Raw genomic sequence first — 25,050 nt, 5'->3', positions numbered from 1 at the left:
AATATCTTTGTGTCATATATCTTTGTACAGTGAATATATATATATAATATAATATAAGTATGAGATGATAAGTTGAAAGGTGTTTTAATGATACCAGTATATTTATTTACCATGTAATTATATTTAACTTGCACTGTCAGTGATATAGGTCAGTCTCTGCTTCTGTTTAAAGTTGCTCTACAAATGAACTCTTCTTGCCTTACCTCAAGTTATAGAAATAAAATACATTTTGCCTTTTGTTTGTATAGACAGTCTTTTAAAAAGAGCACCATCTAGTGGTGACAGCAAGCCATGCAGGACAGCCAATCCATTGAATAGTGGTATGTTCCTTAATAATTAGATGTTTCCTTTAAAATTTTGCATATGAGATTTTAAATTGATATTGAGTATTCTTGTACTTTCTGTGAACTAGAAGAAATAATATGTAATTTATTTTATCACTGTATGTATACCAGAATATTTTGGGTGGATATCATTTAAGAAGGAAAACTAAGCAAATAATTCAATTTCAGGATTAAGACATTTTCATATGTTTTTGAAAGTAATGAGAAGGAAAAATATATTATGTTTTTTGTACAGATAATTTTATTTTGGGGAAAATTACACTTTTTTTTTTTATCAATAACTGCGACAATATGGCACAACGACAAGAAACATTAAGAATAATTAAAACTAATTATGTGTTTTATAAATTTCTTACGGACCAATAACAATTTATTCTGAATTCTGAACTTTTTCTTTATGTATATGTATATGTATATGTCTATGTATATATCTATATCTATATCTATATCTATATAGATATAGATATATATTATTTTTAATTATTATTATTATTATTATTTTTTTTTTTACTTCATTAATGTACCCCTGGTATGAGCAGTTTTTTTTATGTATATATACTGTTAATGTAATTATATTTTCTAAAATTTTAAAAAGGAAATACTTAAATGAGACGTTGAAAAAATACTGGGAAAGTGGAAACTCTTAACTTTTATGGCAGGTAGGAATATTATACTCAAGTTACAAAAACATAACATTATGGGAATAGTATTCATTAATTTACCAACACTTTCCATGAATTTATCTTTTTTTTAATGCTCATTTTTATGTGTCAAAATCTTTCAGTTCCCAACCATTTTGACCATCGTGTTAAGGTCAGTTGAATTTACGAGGAGACTTAAACGCAGCATCAATACACGCTAAGGGGCGGGACTTAGTCTTCTACTCGCCACCCCATTGGCTATCTCCACCATCTCAACTATGCACTTCCGCCAGCTCTCAGCAGCCCGGATGTAACGTAGCAACTGTTCAGACTTATCGGAAGTTACAACCGTGTAACACACACAAAACCGTGTACAGCAGCTGTAAAGATAATACACTTCAGTGACAGGTTGCTCTATAACACCAAATGGCTTATCCAGGATACGGCGGGGTGAGTGAATTAAACGTTATTGTGATATTTTAGTGCTAAACGAGGAGCTACATTAAGGCTAGCCTCGGGGAGCTAGTTTCAGTCACGGCATATTACAGGAGGATGGGACACCGTCATGTCTGCGCATGCGCAGTAGAATCCAGTCTGCCCTTGCTGTAGCTTCAGTTACACTGCGCATGCGCAATACCCCCGTACAAAAACACCTAAGTACCCAGCCTCCTTATATAGTCCTTAGTTTCACTTGATGTAACAAAATGTTCTGTTGCAGGTTTCCATGTCTTCCTGTAGCCAGCTGGTTTATAAGTATAAACTCTTATAGTTTAACCACAATAGAGCGTTTTAATTAAGGTGTAAGGAGCCATATTGGCATCTCCAGGTTATTAGATATTGACTTCCTGGTTGAAATTCCTCAACATTCAAGAGGAGAACTAGCTTATTACCTTCAGCCTAAGGATGTTTGTAAGGAGGCTTGACCTACAGTGTGATATCAAACTCTTCTTAAAAGCTTATACACAATATTTGAAATTTAAGAATAGTATAATTAGTTTAATATAATGCTAACATAATACTGGATGGATGCACTGTCCCTGTCATTCTTTAGCTAATTAATTAACCTACCATAGACACTCCCTATTCTGTTTTAATCCTATTGAAAGGTCACTTAAATTAGGCCTGAGTAAAGTCAATAGAACTAACAAAAAAAGGTCTTAAAGGTGCAAGTGTGTAGGGTTTGGCTGCATCAAGCGGTGTGGTTGCAGACTGCAACCACCTGAAACTTCCCTGTAGGAGAACTACAGTGGCCGGTGCAAAAATGCAAATGTCCCTATCTAGAGCCAGTGTTTCGTTTGTCCAAATGTCCAAATGTAGTTATAAACAGCTCATTCTAAGCTAAGGGAAACACAATTCTTAGTTTCAGGTGATTATACACTAAAGAAAACATACTTATTCATAGTATATTCCATTTCTACCAATAGATCACTGTTCCTTTACGAATGGTCTGACACTTTGCATAAAGAAAAGTAACTTTTAGCAAAGTCTTAAGTGTTGTAGAATAGGGACTACAACCCACAATGTTCTCCTTCAAGCAAGCATTGAATCAGCCAATAGCAGGCCTCCAAAGGTGACAGGTCAGGGCTGCATCACTGCAGCTTCATACACAGCTTCTTTGCGTTCCAATACCAATACTACCATGCTATTTAGTATGTCCTAATACATAGTATGTCAAATGCAGCATGCCAAAAATACCAGGATGTTCTACTACGTCCGGTCGCATTTTGCAGGATGAAGGCCGGCATGCTTCTCTGGCTATTCTGACCTCACAATCCTCTACGCAAGTTCAAGGCACAAGTACTATATCGCAGTTGTATGCATACTGCAACAGTACGTACTGTTCTTTGAAAGGGCAGCTGCAGTACGTACTAAAAGTAAAAAGAAAAAGCACAAGATTTAGAACGCAGCCATAGTCAAGATTAAGATTACCCACCACTCATTGAATCCAAAGCTTGCATTCTTTAATATGTTGAAACACACAAAGAAGAGGGCATATACAAGATATTTCCTACACAGTTATGATGACAATATCAATAATAGCTATTTGGGACAGTCTTCATAAAAAAAAAAAAAAAAAATCTTTAATGAGTTAAAGAATAATACAGTAACCATTCAAAGTGAGAGACATATGTGGTGGTACGTGTTTACCAGAGGCCATCGATACGATATTATCACGATACTTAAGTCACGATATGATCTTATTGTGATTTTAAACATTCTGCGATATGCTGAGTATTGCGATAAGATATATTGCGATTTATTACCTTTTTTCAACTGCAAATTATGCAGTTTGTCAACATCTGTTTTATCTAATAAGATAGTTTTCACTCACATATCTAGAGGTCAGCAATCAAGGGACCCCACTATGCTGTATCGATTTTTTCTCCAACCCCTAATTTATCTGTTTTTCTGAAACCGAGAACACAAAAATCCAACATATTCATAAAAAGCTCACTGGCAAGTTTGAATTAGTTTGAGTCGTAGGGTTATTTTGTGATTTCTAGTCTTTCAAACTCACCAGAATTGTTATATAATACAGTAATACATATAACACCTTTTATGATAAATATAGTTGCAACATCAGGAAGAAAGTTATGATGAATCCCCTGTTACGCTGTATAGTTAATGTGTGTGGGAGTTGAGACCAAGTCTGAACACATTCATGTACAAGAGAAAAATGACATCATTCTTAGCATTTTGACACATAAAACAAAAATGGTGTCCTCTGTTCTCTGCCTCAGTATGGGGGTCCAATGCCAGGGATGCCAGCTCAGGGGATGCCGATGCAAGGGATGCCAGGAGGGCACCCCATGGGTGGCCACATGCCTGGGCACATGGGTGGGCCGATGGGAGGCCCACCAGCCCAGGGAGGATACGCCGCATATGGAGGAGGCTATCCTGGCACGTACGGCGCCCCGGCCCCAGCTGCCAATGATCCGATGTGGGGTTACTTCACAGCCATAGCAGGCCAGGTAGGTGTGGATAAACTGTGGCTTTTAATGATTATATGAGTACACGTTATACATGTAACCTTTATAAAAGCCACGGGTTTCACCGCAGGCTTGTTTTCACTTTCACATTTCAAGTTCGGACAAGAACAAGTAATTCTCTCTTTGCAGATATTTCAGGTTTCATGAATCAGTTCAGTAACTTAAGACAGAGCTGTACTATGTCTCAAAATATGGTGGAGAGATTGCAGGACTCTGTCTTAACTTGATCCCACTCTGCTTCAATTGTCACAAGCATCACTAGAGCAAATGACTTGTGTAACAGTGAAAGATTAAAGTAGTTTTAAAGAGTAGATTCATTTTGTTTATTGTATTGTAGTACACCAGTAACTTGGTAAAAAAAATCTTAAAAATTAACAGAATTTGTATTTATTATTAAAATAATAAATTGTACACAAGCAACTTTGTAGAAAATCTTCAAAATTAAGAGAATTTTTATTTATTATTAAATAATAAATCATAAACGAGCAACTTGGTAAAACATCTTCAAAATTAGGAGAATTTTTATTTATTAATAAAATAATAAATCAGCAACTTGGTAAAAAATCTTCAAAATTAACAGGAATTAAGATTCAAGTGTGAACCTTTTTAATGTATAAAAAAATTGGTCAAAACTTAAACGGGAATTCAAATTCCAGTATATAATGTATAAGGTATATTAACATAGCACTAAATTGATTGGATCGGCCCCATTGTCAATAGATCTGCCCCATTTTCACCGATACCCGATCCAGCTATTTGAGTCGGTATCGGCCCGATATCCTATCCGGTATCGGTGCATCCCTAGAACATAGAGAGCCTAGGGAGGTGAGTACTCTATACAATTTATATTGACTTGGGTGAACTATTCCTTTAACAGGAACCACTTAACTTTTAACTGATATTCTCTTGCTGTTTTCCTTATTTCCACTCAGCCTAGTATACACAGTACTGGAGCGGTAGCATACACTGGGAGATGGGCGACTCTTTTTTGTGTTTCTCTGCTCTCGTCTCTTCACACTTGACCAGTCTCCTCAGAACATTGTTTATCCCTCTGAGAGTCACGCATGGCTGAATGTCACTTCCTGCTCTGTACAGGACGGTGAGATCGACGCAGAGGAGCTCCAGAGGTGTCTGACCCAGTCGGGTTTCACTGGCAGCTACTCCCGTAAGTCTCCCCGACTCCTCCGTTATACCACTCACACATGAGTTCTTCTACAATGCTGAGGTGTTTAATTCAGCCAAGTGTTTTAGTCCTGCAGGACAGGTGTGTAAGCTGCGGCCGTACTCACTAAGGATCACAGTTAGAAGGCTTTAAAACACAGAAACAGAAAATAGTTGTTAATATGAAGTGATGCTGGTTCTGGCAAAGCATGCTGGGTAGTATGCGAGGCTGGGGCCTGTTTCACCAAACATGCAAGCTCCGAGAAGGTAGTGTAGTCTACATGGGGAGTCGCTTGAGGGGAAGTGGCTGAAGGCTTGGTAAACCACTATGAAAGTGCACCGACATTGTCAACAGTGATTGGCTGACAGCTGACCAAAATGTGCTTTTTAAAAGTGCAATATCCTATATCTCCAAAACACTGCAGTGAGCGCATTACCTGCAGCAGTCAAGGCCCAAAACATTACATTTTAAATTCCCTAAGCTTAAATTTATAATGTTTAGAAGGGACCATAATGGTAGTATTTTTATGCTATAAAAATGCATGGATTGTGACACCTAACTTGACTAATTATTTTCTTTTCTTTACAGCATTCAGCCTGGAGACGTGCAGGATCATGATCGCAATGCTTGATGTATCCTTTCTGTGCCACCACCAGGGTTAAGTGGGGAAAAAAATACCACAACAGTGACCATAATGTGGCCATCACACCTCCTATTGTTCGTTCCTACTTGTTATAGAACTATGTGTACAGTAGGTGTGGCGTTCAACCTTGAACCGGGTCAACCAGCTGCTGTCTTCATTCCAATGGTACCAGTTGTTAATGTATCTTAACCAGACCGCCACCAGAGGGACTTCACAGGCAAGATGGGCTTCAACGAGTTCAAGGAGCTGTTCACGGCTCTGAACGGCTGGAAGCAGAACTTCATGATGTTTGACCGGGACAGGAGTGGAACCGTGGAACCCCACGAGATGACTCAGGCTGTCAACGCGATGGGTGAGAGTCTAAACAGTTATTTACAGTTTTTTCCGAATGAGAATTATCTTGGGGTCAGAGGTCAAGGGACCCCTTTGAATATGGCCATGCCAATAATTCCTCGCCAAAATTTAGCCTACGTTTGGAGTGTTATTTACTCTCCTTCTCGACAAGTTAGTATGACATGGTTGGTACCAATGGATTCTTTAGGTATTCACTCTAGCTCTAAAGACAGTAAAGTCGGTCCGATCCCGCAGGGGGTGACTTAACATGAAAGCTCAAAGGTTAACTTTCTGTTTATAGTGCATGTATCACATTGCTACACAAATACATTTACTAAACACAAATGTCCACATCCTGTTTCTGTGTTTACAGTATTGTAGCCTTTAGTATTGACTTTTCCCAGTAAACTTTTACCTGCTACAACAACCTTCAGCTAGACGAAACCAACATTCTGGTATAGCAGCCTTCAGTAAGCAGTCAGTGTCAACAACATGAACAAAACAGAGATTAGTATGTAAGAAACATGTCCAGACATGACAAAACAGTTTTTCGTTTTGGTGGCCGATTTACTTACACAATAACTGCTATTGAAGCAAGAATGAAGTGTTTTCGGTGAGTTACTTCCTTTTGTTGTGACGCCCCATGAAACAGTTGTGACGATTGCACTTACAGTTTAGAGAATGTTAAGACTGTTGCAAAAAAATTGAGCCAAAGCGATGTAATGGTGAAGACATATCTAATGGAAATCAGAATGGATGTTTAATGACACTTAATTAGACTTGATAGAAGTCAGTGAGGCCTTAATGTGTGCTGATTGGTGTGATCCGTCTCTGACTCCTCATCCGTTTGATCACAGTCGAGCAATGAGGAGGCAGGCTGTCACTCTCTCCATCCTTCATATCACTTCACAGTTCAGCAGAGGAAAACATTACACTCATTACTACATATGCTCCATATTAATATATTCCCTATTCTTAGATATATTCCTCCAAATTGACAGTTCATGAGAGGAGGAATTCTGATGGCGTATCGTCATGTAATTACGGAAGCCCAGCGAGGCAGTTGAAAAAAAATAAAATGGGGATCCTATCTAAGTCTGATGTAAATTGTTTTCTCTCCTGTGTTTACTTAAGAACTTACGGCACCCGGGAGTGGCCATAGAGAGAAACAAGTATCTGTTGAAATGAGAAAAAGATAAGTCTGACATTCCCCCCCCCCCTCTCCATCAGGCTACCGCGTGAGTCCTCAGGCTCTGAACGCGATCCTCAAGCGCTACAACAAAGGAGGAAGAATCTACTTTGACGACTACGTGGCCTGCTGTGTCAAACTGCGAGCTGTCACAGGTAGGAAACACACACACTCCAAGGATCCGTGTCGGATGGAGATAGAAATGACCCGACACGTTCAGTGAACAGCCACTCGTGTGCAGACGCACGCTTTTAACGCAGACTGACAACGAACCAGCGTTCGGGTTCATTCCACCTGTAATCCCCGTTGTTATCTCTGAAGAGCTGTGACATTCCGCTTGGCTCGCTGCACTAATCCGTGTCACCGGGTGTTGGGAAATGAGCGTTATTGAAATGGTGAGCCTTCAGTGCTGTGATGGTTTACTCTTCCTGTTACAGATAACTTCAGACGGAGAGACACCATGCAGCAGGGATCTGTCACCTTCCAGTATGATGACGTAAGTCCCAGTTTCTTTATGTGTCGAGCTTGTTCAGAGTGGGAAACGCGCCGTGCAGCAACAACGGTACCCTCACCATCGGACACGCGGACATCGAGCAGAGTCGCCAGTGTCTGGGTGCCGTTGTTGCTGAGAGGTGAAGCGCGTTTCCCGGCGGCATCGGTCTGGAGGTTCCAATTTGGACCGAGCTAAACCTTGGGGAGGAGACTGGCGATGGGTGCGCCAAACATTTCGACTTCAGATGGTTGATCTGTGCACCTGTACCAGTACGAGGCAGTGGTGGGGGAAGCAGCAGCAGCCTCCTCATTTGCATAATGAGGCAGAAATGCATAAAGAAATATAAAAAGAAAAGAATACAGAAATAGATATGTTTGGGGAAATAAATAAAGGGTGAAATGCAAAGTAAAAATCATGCAGAAATATAAATATATAAATAAATGCATAAATAAATACATAAATTAAAAAATAAAAATAAATACATTTAAAAATTCATAAAAATAAATACATGAATAACTAAAAGGGGTAATTAAACAGAAGAGTAAATAAATAAGGGGATTAATACAAATATAAATAAAAGCAGAAATATCAATTATTGTCACATTTTATCAATTAATTAATGGCTACATTTATTTCTAATATTATTTTTGCTACATTTAATGACATATTTTATTAATTTATTGAGTCATTCATTTATTTATTAATTTAATTTTGGCAGGTTCTGTTCTCCGTACATTAGGAGAAGTACTTTCATGACAAAAAAGCAATTTCAATTGAAGTGTTTTTCCACCTGTGAAGAGACATTATGACTTGTAGCTGTATGACCGATCCGGACCACGTGTGAATTTTGTTTGTACAGCTACTTAAGAACTAATCTGTTTGTATGAGTGCTTCTTGCATGAAGAAATGAAAACACCTGTGGTTGATTTAACAAAACAGCTTTGTGGTTGACACTCTCTCTCTCTCTTTGTCTCTCGTGTTAACAGTTCGTCCTGTGCACAATGGCCATCTAAGGTCCGCCGTATGTCCCACACCACGAGGTCAGCGCGCCTGACGAGCCAATCAGTGGTGGATTCTGGACCACTGCCTCATAGGAATGTAAAGGGAGGCCAGTATATTTGACTGAGTGGAAATGAGCCGCAACAGGAAAGTACCCATCGCTTGTAACGCTTGCAGTAACGCCATAGTCTTGTATGTCACACAGGGAAGTGCTAAAGATGTATCATATATACACAGTATGTATCCACATTAGAGGGAATATAATACATTGTCTTTAAAGCCCATATGTGTAGGATTTTCAAAATAAAAGTTGCAGCACATTAGTGTCAGAATAATTAGAGAAAAGCTGCATTAGATGCACACATAGAGGCTTTAAAGAACGGGGGTTTGAGAGTTTCAGTGGAAAATGTAGGAATTAATAAACCAGATTATATCTTCTACTATTAGTTTGAAAATCCTGCTTTGGGTCTCTCATTTTGGAATGAAAGTCAACTGATATAGAGGATGTTCCTACCTGCGAGACACCTATTGTGCCATTATAATCTCTGAATGTATGGTCTAATATATTAAACCCATTGATATATAACTGTAGTAATGGCAGCATCATGATTGATTAAATGTTAGCTAACGTATTCTCATACAACGGTTCGTATGATATCTTAAGAAAATTCATTTCTCGTGCTTTTTCCTACGAATGTCCAGCGTCAATTTCCTACCCAGTCTTTTCAAAATAAACTTCCGTCTTCACAGGAACGACTTGGTTTAGATAACAAAACTACTTTGTTGGATTTAGGGAAAGATTGTGTTTATGTTACGCCGCACTAGAAGTGGCATAACTTATGTACGGAAGTTACTCAAAAAATGACTTAATTAGGTTTAGGAAAAGATCGTGGTTTGGGTTTAAAAAACTACGGAAGTGGCGTAACTTAAATACGGAAGTTACGTGGTTCACAATTCCGTGGATTACATACGAATTGATTTCTTGGGATATATAGGAATTAAAGTGCATTAACTTTTCGTAGGTATAGCTACGTCCGGTGTATGAGAACAGCCTGTTAGCAGCATTTACAGATAAAATGATGATTTACACTGAACTTCATACAGTTATGAATTTTGTCAAAGCATTTTTCCTCATTATTTTTTGTAATATTTGTGCACTTGTGTTTCATAAAACTTTAGATTCTAGATTAGCCTGATGTTTAACTTGATAACAAGCCAAAGTGACTGTGAGCCGATATAAATCCACACTGTTATTAATGATATGAGATATAAACATATTGCCATATAGCTACAGTATGTTCATTTTGCAGCTGTAAACTTTTTGTTTTTCAGTACAAACACAGCCATGTCCTCATTTGTAAAGATTGCACACACCTGATGTTGTAGTAAAAATCAGATTTTGTTACTCACAATAAACACTTTCTAATCAGTATGCATTCTGTTTATTAATTTATACAATTGCGCATTCCCCCCCTCCCCTTCCCCCTTGTCTATTTACACGATATATTTCATTTCTTTAAATATAGTTAAGAACAGAAACATTCAAATTAGCTGTTAAGTGTTGCATTGTATAAAATACAGTGGCAAACATTTAAAAAAATGCATAAAAACAATTGTGAACAGCACTAGATTTTAAAAAGTGACATTTATAATCCAGTACAGCAAGTTTTCTAATCTGTGCAAAAGTTTGCAAATCCCATGAAAGTTCGGTAGACTCTTCAGGCGGTTTGGACATGTCGAGTTTAGCAACTTTTGTTCTACATCTGTGCTCGAGAAAGAATCAAAAGGAAACACCCCGCGCTCTGCTGGGGACATCTGTATTGTCTCTTTTGTCTCCATCCGTCTTAACCGATACGTCTCCATCAGGTTTCAGGGGGACAAAATGACAGTGTTGAATACGTTCAATAAGGGTAACGTCAATGTAGAAAATCAATGTGCAGTATTAAATCAAGACAGACAGTACGTGCAGCTTAAAGCCTGCCACTGAAGTCTTGCTTGCTACATTGAGAGGCTATGCATTCGTCATCTTCCCATCATCCCACAGCATTCTGACTAACATCAGGGGGTTTTAAAAACAATAAGGTACATAGAAAAATAATGGCAAATGAAACTTTTTGTTTTAGAAAAATAGGTCGAACCGTTATTTCTAAATCTCTCTGGGTGAGTTATGGAGCTTACGAATCAATACACACAGTTGATTGAGACCTTTTTTTAATAATTTAGTCAAGTGCGGTCTCCATGCAATACGTGAGCTCGTGTTGGGATTTGTGTTTAAATTCATTTTCGTCATGCGCCCTAAAATGGTTCAGTACATTTACATCTTTTGACGGTGGAGAAGCGGGGATCCGTTGCGTTGGATTGACGTCGTTTGTAAAGGCTAACGCAGGCTTAGAAAGCTAAGGCTATTGGAGGCTGAGCTGAGTCCTCGGCCCGAAACATGAAAAAAAAACGTTTTTTTTTGGTTTGTTTTTCTGACGATGCTTTAATGATGATTTTTTAAATTTATTTACGAAATTGTACTTTTTAAGAAGACAATGGAAGACCTAAAGCATGCAACCAAAAACGTATGGTGTGGGATCGTCTAGAGTTCTCTCCAGTTGTGAAGAAGATTCCGCTTCCTGTCTGGTTTACATACGCTTGTAAGGGACATTATGTCAACGCAGTTTGGGGATTTGGGGATCGCACCTACCGGCAATTTAGAGTCAACAATTAACCTAACCTGCATGATTTTGGAGCACCCAGAGAAAACCCACGCTAACATGCACCACTGCAGCCCCCAATGTATTTCTCAGGGCTCATTAATTAAAGGATCGCCCTCTTGCCCGGGGCAAGTAAAATGCTACAGTGGGCTACTAAATCTAGCAACTTACTTGCTCTGATTGGGCAAATGGTAAAAAATAATAAAACTCGCAAGAAAATTGTGGCGGGTAAAGACAAAGTTTATGAGCTGAAGTGCAACCGAGCATTTCAATTATCCTGGAAACAGCAGTTTAGGTGCTTGGCGTTAGAGGATATGGGCAAAAGTCCAGATTAATTTACTTAAATGAAGATTAAAAATGACAATTAACTTTGGTCTTCGTTGTTATTTGATTATCGCTAATAGAAAAAACACAATTTGTATAGGGGCAAGTAAAAATGAACTTTGGGCAAGTAGATTTCTGAAACCACTTTCCCAACATTAACATTGAACCCTGCTTCTGGATCAAAAATATACATGCAACTACTACTACTGTATATTAGAAATATTGGTGGCATACAAAGTTAGAGCAAATTTGGGTCCCAAGATCACAAGTACCGATACCCAGCCCTTCTGGGAACCGCGGTCTGGAAGAAGACAAAGAAGTACATTTACCAATCATTCTGTAACAGTTGTCGAAATCATTAAAATCCCCAAACTGCCTGGACATAAATGCCCTTTAAATGATTATGACTGCAACTGCAAATACCCCACAACCATGCTGATGTAATATTGACAGGATGCAGGTGGTTATATAGTAATTATGTGTTTTAACTTGAAGCCTTCATTTTGTTGTCTTGACCGTTGAACTTGAACATTTTGCGTGTTTATTTAATTCACAACAATAAATGCTGCTGAAAGATGCTCTTTTCTTTGTTCATATAAAATCATCTCCAGAGTGTTATAAACTCTAGAAATATACCGAGATTCTTTTCATCGTTATTGCTCTCAAAGACTCACAAAAGTCTTGTTGTGCTATGGGATGTCCACGCAGCCTCTACACACACATTATTAATATTTTGAGCGGAATAAGATTTCGATGTCGTGTAACAGTAGGCACGCTAAATATACAGACGGACCTCCTCGTGAGTTTGTGACTGCGACGACCGGTTTCGGAGCTGCTGATAAAAGCTGCGGAGCGGAATATAGAAATGCCTCGGAAAAGAGTTTCAAGTAGCTTTGTCCCCCCGTGAGGAGGGGACGAGTCGTAGAAAATGAGACTTGATAGCTACAGTAGTCTGTAAGCATGCCAAGATCACACCTGATTGCCTGGTGGGTTGCGGTGCGTTGTGTGAGGAACATGCGTCAGGAAAAGAAAAGAAACCGTGAGGAACAAAAACATGCATATCTCTTTTAAAAAAAGCACATAGGTAGGTGCCTCGTGTCGCTGGCAGTGTTCTATTTGAAGTATGTACACGGTAGGTAGATGGTGACTTTACATATGGTAGTAATATAGTGTATAAATACCTCTGTATAAATGACTTTATACATTTAAATCAGAGAGTTGGAAGGGCGGGGGCTGGGAGAGTTTCCGAAAAGGAATGGAAGAAAGTCTACAGTTTGTTTTCCTTTTGCATATAGTCTCTTTTCTTAGACCCTGAGTCAAGCTTGAGAGAAGATCTTCGGTCGACGTTGGGACGACTACTTTCCTGGAAGCCCCGGGTCAGAAACTGGCCTGTGGAGTCCCAACGTTCCTGAGCTGCTGGGGACATCAGGTAGGGAGGCTTGTCGGCCTGACGGGAACCTCGGTGGTGGCTGTTGTTGTTGTTGTTGTTGTTGTTGGTGGTGGTTGTGGTTGTGGCGTTGCTCTACAGAGTCCACGCCGTTGTGTGTGTGTCTCTGCTCTGTGTCCGTGTCGCTCTCGAGCAGTCCAGCAAAGTTCCCGTCTGGAAGAGTCTCTGTGCGGAGGAGGACTGGGGAGGATTCTTTGGATTGGTTCTGGGCCTTTTCTGGGCCGGGGCTCTGGAGGAGACACGGGACAAGAGGGCGTCAAGAGAAACTAAACACAGAGATATCAAAGGACGCAGAGTACACATTGTTACAGATTATGGGGGGCGATTCTAGGATCAGGGTGGAGGTTTTGTTTCAACATTGGGGGAGAAATTTTGACACTTATTTCCTGCATTCTGGTGAATTTTTATGCACCAATTTCTGCCTTTTCAACGTCAAGTTATGGTGGAAATGTCTTTATTTATGTAAAGGAAAACACAAAATTGCTGCAGCAAGAAGGTCGCAGGTTCAAACCCGGCTTGGGGCCCTTCTGTGTGGAGTTTGCATGTTCTCCCTGTGTTAGCGTGGGTTTTCTCCGGGTGCTCCGGTTTCTCCCACACTCCAAAGACATGCAGGTTAGGTTAATTGTTGACTCTAAATTGTGAATGTGAGCGTGATAGTAAACAAGGAATAAACATACTAGAGCTGCGGGTTATGATTATTGCATTATTTTAGTTTTTTTGGCTCGGTGTCTGGTGTACCTGTGGCCGAGGCGGAGCAGGAGCAGGAGCCAGGCTGAGTTCCGTCTGGCTGGAGGACGACGGCTGGACCCTGATGGCCGGCCTCTGGTACTCGGGGCTGGAGGTGACGGTGCTGTAGGCGGGTGGACCCGACGTGGTCTGCCTCTGGAGGAGCTGCAGGATGGCCTGGATGTCTGAAGTCATCTGGGACTCCAGTCTGAGGGACGGACGGAGATAAAAACACGGTTGGTTGAAAGAAATTCTCCTGAATGTCTGCTGAAAATGTTAGTAGTTAAGGACACATTTCTGTGGTGAAATCTAACATGAACAACAGCTCATTAATCAATATGTGTCATCATCACACAGAATAAACCTGAATGACACCAAATGAATGTCTTTGAATGTTCTTTAAAGCATCTCATCTGGTCTTGATCGGTTCTTGTAACAGTTATGATACCAATGAAAGGTGTAATGATGCTGATCACTACCGATGGTGATTAAACCAATCACTCATTTCTCAACAAAAAACCTAAACAGTAAGCCCAGATGGGAAAAGTATGAAAATGTGTTTAATTTGTAGCAGCCGTCCATTCTCTGGTGCTTGCTGTTGTTTCCCTTTTCCCTGGTGTTTTTTTGGTTGATTTGCTGAGTGATTGGAGGATTATTCAGTTCACCTGTTGGCTCTTCAATGATAGTTGAGAGCAGCTTGGTGCATTCCCTTCTTAGCCAATCAGGGCCGGACAACGCCCTTTCTGTACGGCTTAAAAGAGGTGGAAAACTGCACACCCAGTGTCATTCTGATCTCTCCTTCACTAAATGCAACATATGTTATGCCAAGCCAGAAACGCTGGTCTGTTTTAGGCCCTTTTGAGATTCGGTGCTCTTTGTGTTTTGCTTATTGAGACTGTTGCCTATCTTAGTTGGGGAAACAAAATAAAAACCCTTCAATTAGGTCACCTGCACTAGGACGTTTAGGTGCTATTTGTGCAAGGATCTGGCTTTTTTATTTTATATAATTATGTGGATGGGAACTGGTTTTCAGTCTTTCAGCCTGATCAACTAAAGTCTGGGGGAATCAGTACCGCCACAAATTGGCTGAAACATTGTATGCCGCGTTCGTCCCCCCTTGTGTAACACAGTGCTATCATTATGAGATGGTGGATGGGTGGTCAGTACTAACACCGAACACTAGGGGGAGACTCAACCTTACTACTGCAGATGGAGTACTATAGTAGCTCCTGAAATGCATATCCTCCAGGAAGAGTCACATATTCACATCCTTTACTTAAGTAAAAATACTCTATTACAAGTAAAAGCTCTGCAAGTATTATCAGCAAAATTACTAATGTGGCACTCTTGAAGATTTTCATGTAAAAAAATGGTGATTGAGCCTGGCCCACTGATGAAAGTATTGCAATATTTATATATGTGCAGTATTATGAGCTGTGGTGACATTGAAAAATTGAAGCTCATATACATAGAATTAGAATTTCTATTCTATTTCTATGCTCATGTGTCAACTACGGCTGTCAATCGATTCAAATAGTCAATCGCAATTAATTGCAAATTAATTGCACATTTTATATCTGTTCAAAATGTAACTTAAAGGGAGATTTGTCAAGTATTTACTACTCTTATCAACATGGAGTGGACAAATATGCTGCTTTATGCAAATGTATGTATATATTTATTGTTGGAAATCAATTAAAAACACAAAATGTAACTCAAGTTTGTCATACTCCTTCATAACGAGCTACTATGACGTGGTTGGTACCAATGGATTCATTAGGTTTTGTAGTTTCATATGATGCCAGTATCTTCACTCTAGCTTTAAAACTGTGTGGAGTTTGCATGTTCTCCCCGTTTTAGCGTGGGATTACTCCGGGTGCTCAGGTTTCCTCCCATAGTCCAAAGATTAGGTACATTGTTGACTCTAAATTACCCGTGAATGGTTGTCTGTCTCTGTTAGCCCTGCGATAGCCCCCTCACAACCCTGAACAGGATAAGTGGCTACAGATAATGGATGGATGGATGATCTTACACTGGAATTCATTATAAATCGCTGAAGGCTTTGATTTATTTCGATCACCTAATGCAGCGAGTTCCATCAGGGTACGGAGAGTCTGAGATGGTGAATCACCTCTTTTCTCCACACTTTTTTTTTTGCAGTCCATCAGCAAAAAAAGAAATGAGCCACAAAACGAGCCAGCCGAGGCTTCCATGCAGCGTAGAGGGGAATGCCTCCTCGTCTCTTTGCCAGGTCTGGCTCTTAAGAGGACAATAAGTGCAAATAAACACTTTTGGCTGCAGCCTGTTTGTGTAAAACGAGAGTCGGTGGTGCAGTACGCTGACTCAGACTAATACTCCAGCAGAAGTGGATGAATGACGCTGGCATTTAGCTGCATGCTCCATCATCACATCTCAGGAGGGAGAACACCATTTCCTCCAAAACTTCACGGTGACATCCAGCATCCCAACCTCGCAGGATGACGTCAGCAGTCCTCGCAATGTGTCTGCATCTGCGTGCTATAAATAGACAGCCCCCCCCCTCCCCCTCATCTGTATCAGTGCAGCAGCCGAGGATCACACGGCCTGCTCTCTGCATTAACACGGCTGCAGCGGGCGTCTGGCCTAAAATGTCTCCGTGCAGCCAATTATATGCAGAATCACGGGGGGGTAGCGTTCGTACTGCGAGCTCTGAAAGATGACTTTGTTGGAATGAAGTTGGAAGAAAAATAAAAAGCCTATAATGGGAGTCGGAGCCCGAAGGTGTCTTTTACAGTAGTTATCTAAAGGTCACGAGTCTCCGCTTTATAAAGAACACATCTTGTGCTTCAGACTTCAGATCAAAGTCTGAAGATATGGATTCATTTCCATCCATTTGATCTGGATTTATTTGATATTAAAAAAAAAAAATGTCTCTCTCTCACCCCATTGTTCTAGTTTTTATTATTTTAATACATTATTCTGTTGCCTATATTTGAACTGAATTTGCAATAAATTTAAGTATTCTAAATTTGCAATACTGATAAAGCAACATATTTGCCCACTCCCATGTTGATAAGAGTATTAAATACTTGACAAATCTCCCTTTAAGGTACATTTTGAACAGATAAAAAATGGGCAATTACTTTGCGATTCAATATTTTGATAAGATTGACAGCCCTATTATCTATCAGACCTCTCTCAGCTCCTTCTGGAGACTCAAAATGCTTCATATACATGTATGCAGTGGTACTCCCAACACCTGGAAACACACTCTGAGGTGTAACATCGGAGGAGTTCCCCTTTAAAAGGTGTGAATATCACATTGAAACGCCACATCATTTCCATCACATCCTCTGAAACGATGATATGATGGGATTTGAGATAAAGCCAGAGAAGGATTATATAAACGAGGCCATCAGCTCTCATCCATCCTCACAGTTAGAGGGCATGTTCTACTGAATGTGTCGCTGGATGTTAACGAGGTTTTTTTTTACCTGTTGAGGTGCTGCTGCAGCAGGTCCAGCCGTTGCTCCACCTCTCCGTAGGTGAGGTCCGTGTCGCTGTCGTCCTCCGCGGCCGGCGTCTCTTGACACTGGGCTGGCTCCTCGGCGCCCTCGTCGGGACGCTGACGCACCCACTCGTCTCCGTGGAGCTCTGCGGGGAGAAACGTGTGCACGGGGTAACTGAGCTGTGTTATTAGAGCGCTGCCTCAAGGGGAAGCATCTTCCTGTGTTGTGCCCTCTCTTCATTTAGCTTTACTAAGCTCTAATCAGCTTACCGCCTCGTGGATCCTAACAGAGGAAAACACACATCTGACCCCGCTACTATCACACCATCACTGGGATGTTTTTGTTCCCCTTCCTTTTTGGGTTTTCTGCAAGTGATGGCTGGAGATTAAATTGGCATTTCCTGTAGCTGTTCTCGCCGGGCTGTTTTGTAGAAATCAATATCACTGTGCTCTACACTGGCAGAAATCCTCTTACGGCTGAATTATGACATGCTATCAGGTCGGTTTCCCCATCTCGGAGTAGAATCACACTGAGTTTAAAGTTAAAATATAGTAGTAGCAGTTAAGTGGTATTGTTGTGTTGCTGTGCGTGCAGGAGTTTTGTTCACACTGGATGATTTTATGGGGGTTTAAAGGGAAAGTAGCAGACCACATGGCAGAAAAGTAACCGATTTTAGCCACCTACAAGTATCAATATCAGTATCATATATCATATCACAATAGCATGCATCTACTGTAGGTAATACAACCCCACTTAAAAAACACCCGGACTATCCCTTTAAGTTGTTGCTTCTTCCGACAGGAGATCACACGAGGTCACAAACTGGCGTGTTTGCTCGAGGAATTCTCCCCCAGCTTGCCGGGGGATGTCCATCCCAGCTGCAGCTCTTAGTGTGGAAGCCGTGTGCTCTACGCTGGTGATCCGCGGGAGGATTTCATAACGCTTTGTCTGGGTGACTGTACAGCGTCACGGCAGCTGAATAAACAATTAAAACCACACTCCCAAAAAAAGATTTAAACGTGACCAGATACGGTGATGTCAACATGATTTTACCTACCGTTTCCTGTAAATCCTTTATTTTGGTCATGACCTACGATCAAGGGGGTGACCCCCGGGTCGCTGGATATAATCCTCTTATTACTGAGTGGGTTTTAGGTTTCACCGTAATGACACATAATCCCTGTTTGGATTTTTTAATAGGTGTGACATTCCTCCTCTGGGGCTTAGGGATTTTTTTTCCGTTTTTTTTTTTCTAAATTAACTTCTGAGCCAATTATGGAGTGAAACTTTAGAGGACAGGCGTGCGGATTTACAGGAAATTTCACAGTGATTTGGAGCCCCTTCTGTGTGGCGTTTGCATGTTCTCCCCGTGTTAGGGTTTGCTCCGGGTGCTCAGGTTTCCCCTCACAGTCCAAAGTCATGCAGTTTAGGTTAATTGTTGACTCTAAAGTAGGTGTGAATGTTAGCGTGAATGGTTGTCTGTCTCTATGTCTCTACTAAATAAAAGACAGCTACTGTTCTCTACCTTTATATGCCTGGTTCTGCGTGTTGTCTCCAGCCTGTGCGTCTGCGGCGCTGCTCTGCCCGAGGCCCACGGCGTGGTCCCTAACCACCGGGTAGCCCAGCACGCCAGAACACAAGGGCCTCTGCTCCTCCTCCTCCTCCCTGCCTTCCTCCTCCTCCTCGTCCTCCTCGTCCTCCCCCTCCTCGGCGGACTCCCTCCTCTCCTCGGCGGCGTACATGTGCCTCCCTTGCTTGGCGTCGCAGTAGGCGGCCGCTGGCTCCTTGTTGTGGGAGCCTGCTGGGAGAGATTGGTAATCAGGAAGTCTGCTGGGGGAACACTGACTGCTCTGCTCAGACTTCCTCTGGGGATGTCACGGTAGTCTCATTATCTTTGACAACAGGTAGTGTTTTCTTTGGGGGTTGAACTGAGGACAAACAATGTTAAAGGAGAATTTAACTCCTATCATGTCTGAATGTTTACAAGTCAAATATGATGGATGTTGACGGACTGGATATTCTGCGTCTTCACACCTGATGGATGGATGCAGGCTGCTGGACTGTGAAATGGACTGTCCTTGCTTGTGTTATATATCGGGAGATGGTGATACTGTATTCAGTACTGCCTGTAACCATGGTGACCAATCGCCTGAATCGAAGCCAAACTGCTGAGTGCTGCCGCTGTGTCTCCGAGTCCCAACACTCCTGGCTGTTAGAAGTCAAATTACAACTGTTTTCACGGTGCAGGTTGTTCTGTAACACACACTGTATGCTGTCATCTTACCTTCTGCTGTGTTTCTCTATAGTGTGACTGATCTGAAGAGATTTTCTAACCAGACTACATAGCTACTGAGGGGGGTTTATTGTGGAAAGTCTGTATTGAGCCTGATTTGAAGTCTGGTTTCTTTGATGAGAGGTATGTTCTTTATATTATGACAGTTTTCCTAAAATTAGATTAAAAAAAAATCGTATATATATCGCCTTCCTTACAGTAGTATCGTGATATATTGATTTGTTACCCCTGTATCATGATAAGTATCATATTGACAAATTCTTGCCTAGTACTGCTGTGGATGCGGGCAGCAGCAAAACGTATTTTAGACACCTAAAAAAATCAATATCGGTTTAAGTGTGCGCTATATTTAGAATATTTCTTTTTGTTTATCTTGAGTTTCCATGGTAACTTAGGTCAGACTTACTTAAATCTTCTTTAGGAAACGGAATTTCCTAAAAATAAGCCTGATTTACTGAAGTAAGCCTGGTTTAACTGGTAATCTGGTAATCAAAACCTCCCGCTGATGTAACATCACTTCGGTTATTAAGCTAGGCTGAGCGCCAGCATACGTTGATAAAAATAGCAGCAAACTCTATCCAACTAATAGAAGCTTTTGAATCAGCATAATTGCAAAAAAACGTCAATAGATCAGTCTGCATGAATCTATAAGGTAATAGGAGTGATTCTTACAGTTTCATACTGTATGAGAAGCTTCTTCCCTGCAGCCGACTGAAGGCAGCAGGACGCATATGTTGATAAATCTGCAGCCTCTGATTGGAGAAGTGCCGCGCCAGAGCACAGTGCCATTATGCACAGCTGTCCGCTGTGTTTACCTTCATTAAATCAGGTGCAAATGACACCAGGCTGCTAAAGCATAACCACACACATACACACCTCCACAAACACACCCAGACGGGTCGACTAGAACTCTGCAATGTGGGAGACGTCGAATTATTATTAGGCCTCTTTTCCAACTTAAAAACAAATCTTTAAAAAAATGCATAAGAAGGTATCCCAGATATAAACTCAACATTAATCAGTCTGAATAAAGGTAAACTGGTTATTTCCTTCTGTGTGGAGTTTGCATGTTCTCCCCGTGTTAGCGTGGGTTTTCTCCGGGTGCTCAGGTTTCCCCCCACAGTCCAAAGACATGCAGGTTAGGTTGTTGACTCTAAATTGCCCGGAATTGAACAGAAACAGTGTTGGGTCTTTAGTTTTATGATTTAAAAGCACAGTAGTGATGTCGTGTCTCAAGCTGACCTGTGGAGGTTTTCCTTTTGTAGGACACTCGTCTTCGACAGTCGACGTCATCCGTAGTAGAATCAGCTGTTTGTGAGCCCGTCTGTAAAGAAGGAACAGAAACATGTCAAATACAACAACACATGCTAATGCACATGTGTATGGATATAAAGCCAGGATTAGTTTGTTCAGTATAATACACAATAGACTAATGTCACACTAAACAGCAGGCTGAGCAGGGACAACAACTGGTGGGTGAAACATCCATAATTAATCTTTATTAACTTAAATTAGTGTTATGAGGAAATCAGTCATGATGTTAGATTAATCTGTTGTTTAACTCTCTGTTTACCGCAACCTGTCTGGCACTCTGTCGCCTGGTCTAGGATCAAATCTGAGACGTTTTAAATGGATACGTGCCACACTTAACTAAGGGTAACATAAACTACTGACCGTGTATATCCGATGTAATCCTACCAGAACCTTCTCTCGTGTCTCCTCTCTTCTTTCCGGTTCTCTGAATAAATAACAGAAGGCCGACCCAAAGTGCACCTCCCTCTCTGTTTTAAAGATAATTAAAACAACTGACAAACGTGGGCTCTTGTTTGCATAATGCCGCAGGCCTTGTACATCTTTCCACTACACTCAATTCATCATAATTACAGCCTACATCATGTCCAACCCCACCCTAATACTCCCTATCTCTCACTCTTGTCTTCCAGGCAGTGGCAGAATAAAGAAGAAGGTCTAAATTAGCCCTCGTGCTTTCATTCCCCCAACCACGGAGCACTAAAGAGAGTTAATAAGAAAGCCATTCAACCAACTGAAACGGACACGGCAGAGATATGGTACGAGAAATAGATTGTTGTAATTGAAGTGGATGGTCTCTAAGAGGACTGTACAGTAACGCCGAATTACACAGATTGATTTTACATGAAAACCTTCAATCATCCATTTCACTGCTTCCTTGATAGTTATAATCAAAAGACAAGAATTGGTGGTGGCACCAAAGAGTAGAGAAGCAAAGAGACAAAAACTGACTTTCACTTCTTGGCAATAAACGGTCTTTGGTGGCACCTCCATGCTGATTACCTTTTCATCACGGAGGTCAAAGGTCAGCTCCAGGTTGGTGAGGAAGTTGTCTGCGAACTCTGGATACATGTCCAGCACCTCCAGAATCTCCTCCCTCTGGATGGTGTGGAGGTCACAGTAGCTCAGCGCCCGCACGTCTGCACACGATTTCCCCGGCTTGGTGTACAGGTGGATCATCTCGCCAAAAATGTCGTTCTTACCTGGGAGAAGGGGGGGGGAAGCAATCAAATATAAGTAACCTGTTAGCTAATCAAGGACAGAAGCTTTACTCCTCATCTATTCTTGGCTTCTTTAGGAACAACATCCAGTATGTAGAAGACTAGTGATGACCTATAAAGAGACGGGCCACAAGCAGAAAAGCACCAGAATGTTTAAGAGGCTAAAGGGCATCACAGTCATCTGAAAAGGATTTACACAACGCCAGTCTGTCCGCACGGAAGTCACACAGGCCAAACATTCCTGTCTCTGTGATTAGTGTGTAATGACCTACATGAAATCATGAAATGGCCAAATCATGACATAACCACATGAAAAATATGTAAATATATGTATATTAACTTGTTGTTATAACCTGTTTTATTTCACTCATTGGCTTAAAGGTGAGAGGGCAGTGACATAAGCAGTGACATTATGAGATAAAAAGTGACATGAAATGAAAAGTGACATTAGGAGATGAAAGAAATGACATTATGAAATAGAAAATGACATTATGAAATAAAAAGTGACATGAGAAAAAAAGAGACATTGTGAGATTAAAAGTGACCTTCTGAAATAATAATAATAAAAACAGACTTTTTAAAAAAATAAAAAAATGTCCATAATGAAATATAAATTCTATCCAATAAAACTAGAAAATGCTGAAAGTTCATTTCATAATAATGAGTTGAATTTTAACAATTTCTTCAATTGTTTCACAAATTGCAGATTCATTTTTACCTTTTACACATTTTATTCATATGATTGTCTATATTGTCTCATCATGTATTTTCTATTTATTTAATACTGACTACTTTGGGGTACCATAAAGGATGGCTCTGCATAGGAATCAATGTTTGTAGAGGGTCACATTTATCGTTATTTATAATTGCTTATTTGCATCTACTTAACATTGTGATCATACTATTAGCATTTTCACGTGTAGTGTTGTATGAAAATGGTGTACAGGCATGTGTGAAAATGGAGTAATCAGCAGTTCTCTTGCTGTAGCAGAGAAAATGTGCTGAGTTGTGTGTATCCTACAACTTCAACATCCATGCTTCTCGCTCATCGTGACCCTATTGTGTCAACGTTTTTCGCCAAACCTTATTGGCTGTATGAAAACAGTCATTAAAGGAAAAACGAATGCATGAAAGGCTTAGTGGAATACACCTGCTGGCTGCTGGGATGAGAGGAAGAGGAGGCAGATGAGATTTGATGTGATTACATTTGGAGGCTGTCAGTAATGCCATGCGGCTCAGTGGCTCCTGTCATCAAGAACTGCATCACACCACACTGACAACTCTCACTAAAGTCACTTCACTTCTCCTGGAACCTTTCTTATACTCTCCTCTTCTTCCTCTCCCATCGCTTGTCTTTTCTTTCTCCCCCACCCACTCGTTCAGCTCTCCGTCCCTCCCTGCTTCTATTGTCATCCATCTCTATTTGAAAGCAATCTTGTTCGCTTTTTTTTCATCAACACAGATCCTCCGTTACCCTCGTCCCACAATGTGTCCTCCCCCAGTCTTCACTGTCCTCTCTCTTCATCTGAAGCACGACTGAGGCGGCAGCAATCACAGTGTTCTTTGAAGTAAGTTATTACAACATACCCAATAGGGATCACAGCTGCCAACCCAGCCATATCACAGTGCGACAAACGGAGCCGTCTTCATTTAGTTGGCCCACCCGCGTTTACTGTACACTAATGGAGGGGAGTTCAGGCAAAGCTAACTGCTATCTGTGGTTGTTATTTAAGTGTTTTTTCAAGCTCCATATTGGCCCAACAACAGAACTGACTGGGCTAATTAGACATGTTTGTGTGTACAGGAACGTTGAATGAATGTCACTAAGTTTCTACATTACTCAGCACCGGCATTCCTCCTTTTCAAATGCCAATTTAAGCCATCCGGTCCTTGTATAACCAAGGTGAGAGCTGCAACAAACACGTTTCCAGAGGGTGTTGGCCTTCACCAAGGTGGGGTCTTGTTGCAAGTCCTGTTTGGGATTTTCATTTACAGGATCTCGAGGCGCAGCCGGGGGGAGGAGAGTGTCCAGTTTGGGGACCTCAGAATTGTGTTTCTGCTCTTTGCAGATGATGTGGTCCTGTTGGCTTCATCAGACCATGACCTGCAGCACGCACTAGGGCGGTTTGCAGCGAGTCTGAAGTGGTCGGGATGAGAGTCAGTACCTCTAAGTCTGAGGCCATGGTTCTCTGCAGGAAAATGGTGGATTGCCCCCTCCGGGTTTGGAGTGAGTCTTTTCCCCAAGCGAGGGAGTTTAAGTATCTCAGTATCTTGTTCACGAGTGAGGGAAAAATGGAGCGGGAGAAGGAGCGGGAGATGGAGAGGCGGTTCGGTGCGGCATCTGCAGTTATGTGGGGGCTATACTGTACCATTGTGGTGAAGAGGGAGCTGAGCTGAGCCGGAAGGCAAAGCTCTTGCTTTACCGGTCTATCTACGTTCCAACCCTCACCTATGGTCATGAGGGTAGTGACCGAAAGAATGAGATCGCGGATACAAGCAGCCGAAATGAGTTTTCTTCATAGGGTGGCCAGCCAGCTGAAGTTTTCCGGGCACGTCCAACTGGTAAGAGGCCCTGGAGTAGACCCAGAACACGCTGGAGAGATTATATATCTTGGCTGGCCTGGGAATGCCAGGTGGCTGGATAGATGGACTAATAATAATAATAAATATGTGCATTTCCCAAAATTATCAACCTGTTCCTTTAAATATAATAAAAATCCAGCCATGTTAATCCAGCCTTATTCAATG

The 25,050-nt window shown here is 41.1% G+C and overlaps 2 protein-coding genes across 7 annotated transcripts in view; one reads left to right on the top strand and one right to left on the bottom strand.

The window, feature by feature from the left end:
- Positions 1 to 1,268: 1,268 nt before the first annotated feature.
- On the top strand, positions 1,269 to 10,223 carry LOC141763186 (sorcin-like). Its single transcript, XM_074627652.1, has 8 exons — positions 1,269 to 1,435; positions 3,727 to 3,957; positions 5,071 to 5,140; positions 5,726 to 5,769; positions 5,985 to 6,132; positions 7,344 to 7,457; positions 7,740 to 7,798; positions 8,782 to 10,223. Exons 1-8 carry the CDS (start codon positions 1,412 to 1,414, stop codon positions 8,806 to 8,808), a joined length of 717 nt encoding a protein of 238 aa, XP_074483753.1. The 5' UTR covers positions 1,269 to 1,411; the 3' UTR covers positions 8,809 to 10,223.
- Positions 10,224 to 12,168: 1,945 nt separating this feature from the next.
- Positions 12,169 to 25,050, bottom strand: part of LOC141763184 (voltage-gated inwardly rectifying potassium channel KCNH7-like) — a 70,670-nt gene continuing 57,788 nt past the window's right edge. For 4 of the 6 annotated variants that reach the window (XM_074627644.1, XM_074627646.1, XM_074627647.1 and 1 more), the window contains 6 exons: positions 22,085 to 22,284; positions 21,014 to 21,095; positions 19,004 to 19,279; positions 17,464 to 17,623; positions 14,003 to 14,198; positions 12,169 to 13,493 (listed from right to left, as the gene is read on the bottom strand). In XM_074627644.1, the coding sequence (XP_074483745.1) occupies positions 13,173 to 13,493; positions 14,003 to 14,198; positions 17,464 to 17,623; positions 19,004 to 19,279; positions 21,014 to 21,095; positions 22,085 to 22,284 (1,235 nt within the window). In that variant the 3' untranslated portion in view covers positions 12,169 to 13,172. The remainder of the gene's footprint in view (positions 13,494 to 14,002; positions 14,199 to 17,463; positions 17,624 to 19,003; positions 19,280 to 21,013; positions 21,096 to 22,084; positions 22,285 to 25,050) is intronic. The other 2 variants (XM_074627645.1, XM_074627649.1) reach the window with 1 other exon arrangement.

Source organism: Sebastes fasciatus, chromosome 24 (genome assembly GCF_043250625.1).
Source record: "Sebastes fasciatus isolate fSebFas1 chromosome 24, fSebFas1.pri, whole genome shotgun sequence".
Taxonomy (NCBI): Eukaryota; Metazoa; Chordata; class Actinopteri; order Perciformes; family Sebastidae; genus Sebastes; species Sebastes fasciatus.
The sequence above is the reverse complement of the archived record's forward strand: the minus strand, read 5'-3'. Positions and strand labels throughout refer to the sequence as shown.

Bases quoted from the DNA above. Each gene is read 5' to 3' on its own strand.
- LOC141763186 (XM_074627652.1), top strand. From the start codon at position 1,412: ATGGCTTATCCAGGATACGGCGGG. The intron at 5,141-5,725 runs GTAAGTCTCCCC...TTTTCTTTACAG, and splicing joins TTTCACTGGCAGCTACTCCC to CATTCAGCCTGGAGACGTGC. The intron at 7,799-8,781 runs GTAAGTCCCAGT...TCGTGTTAACAG, and splicing joins TCACCTTCCAGTATGATGAC to TTCGTCCTGTGCACAATGGC.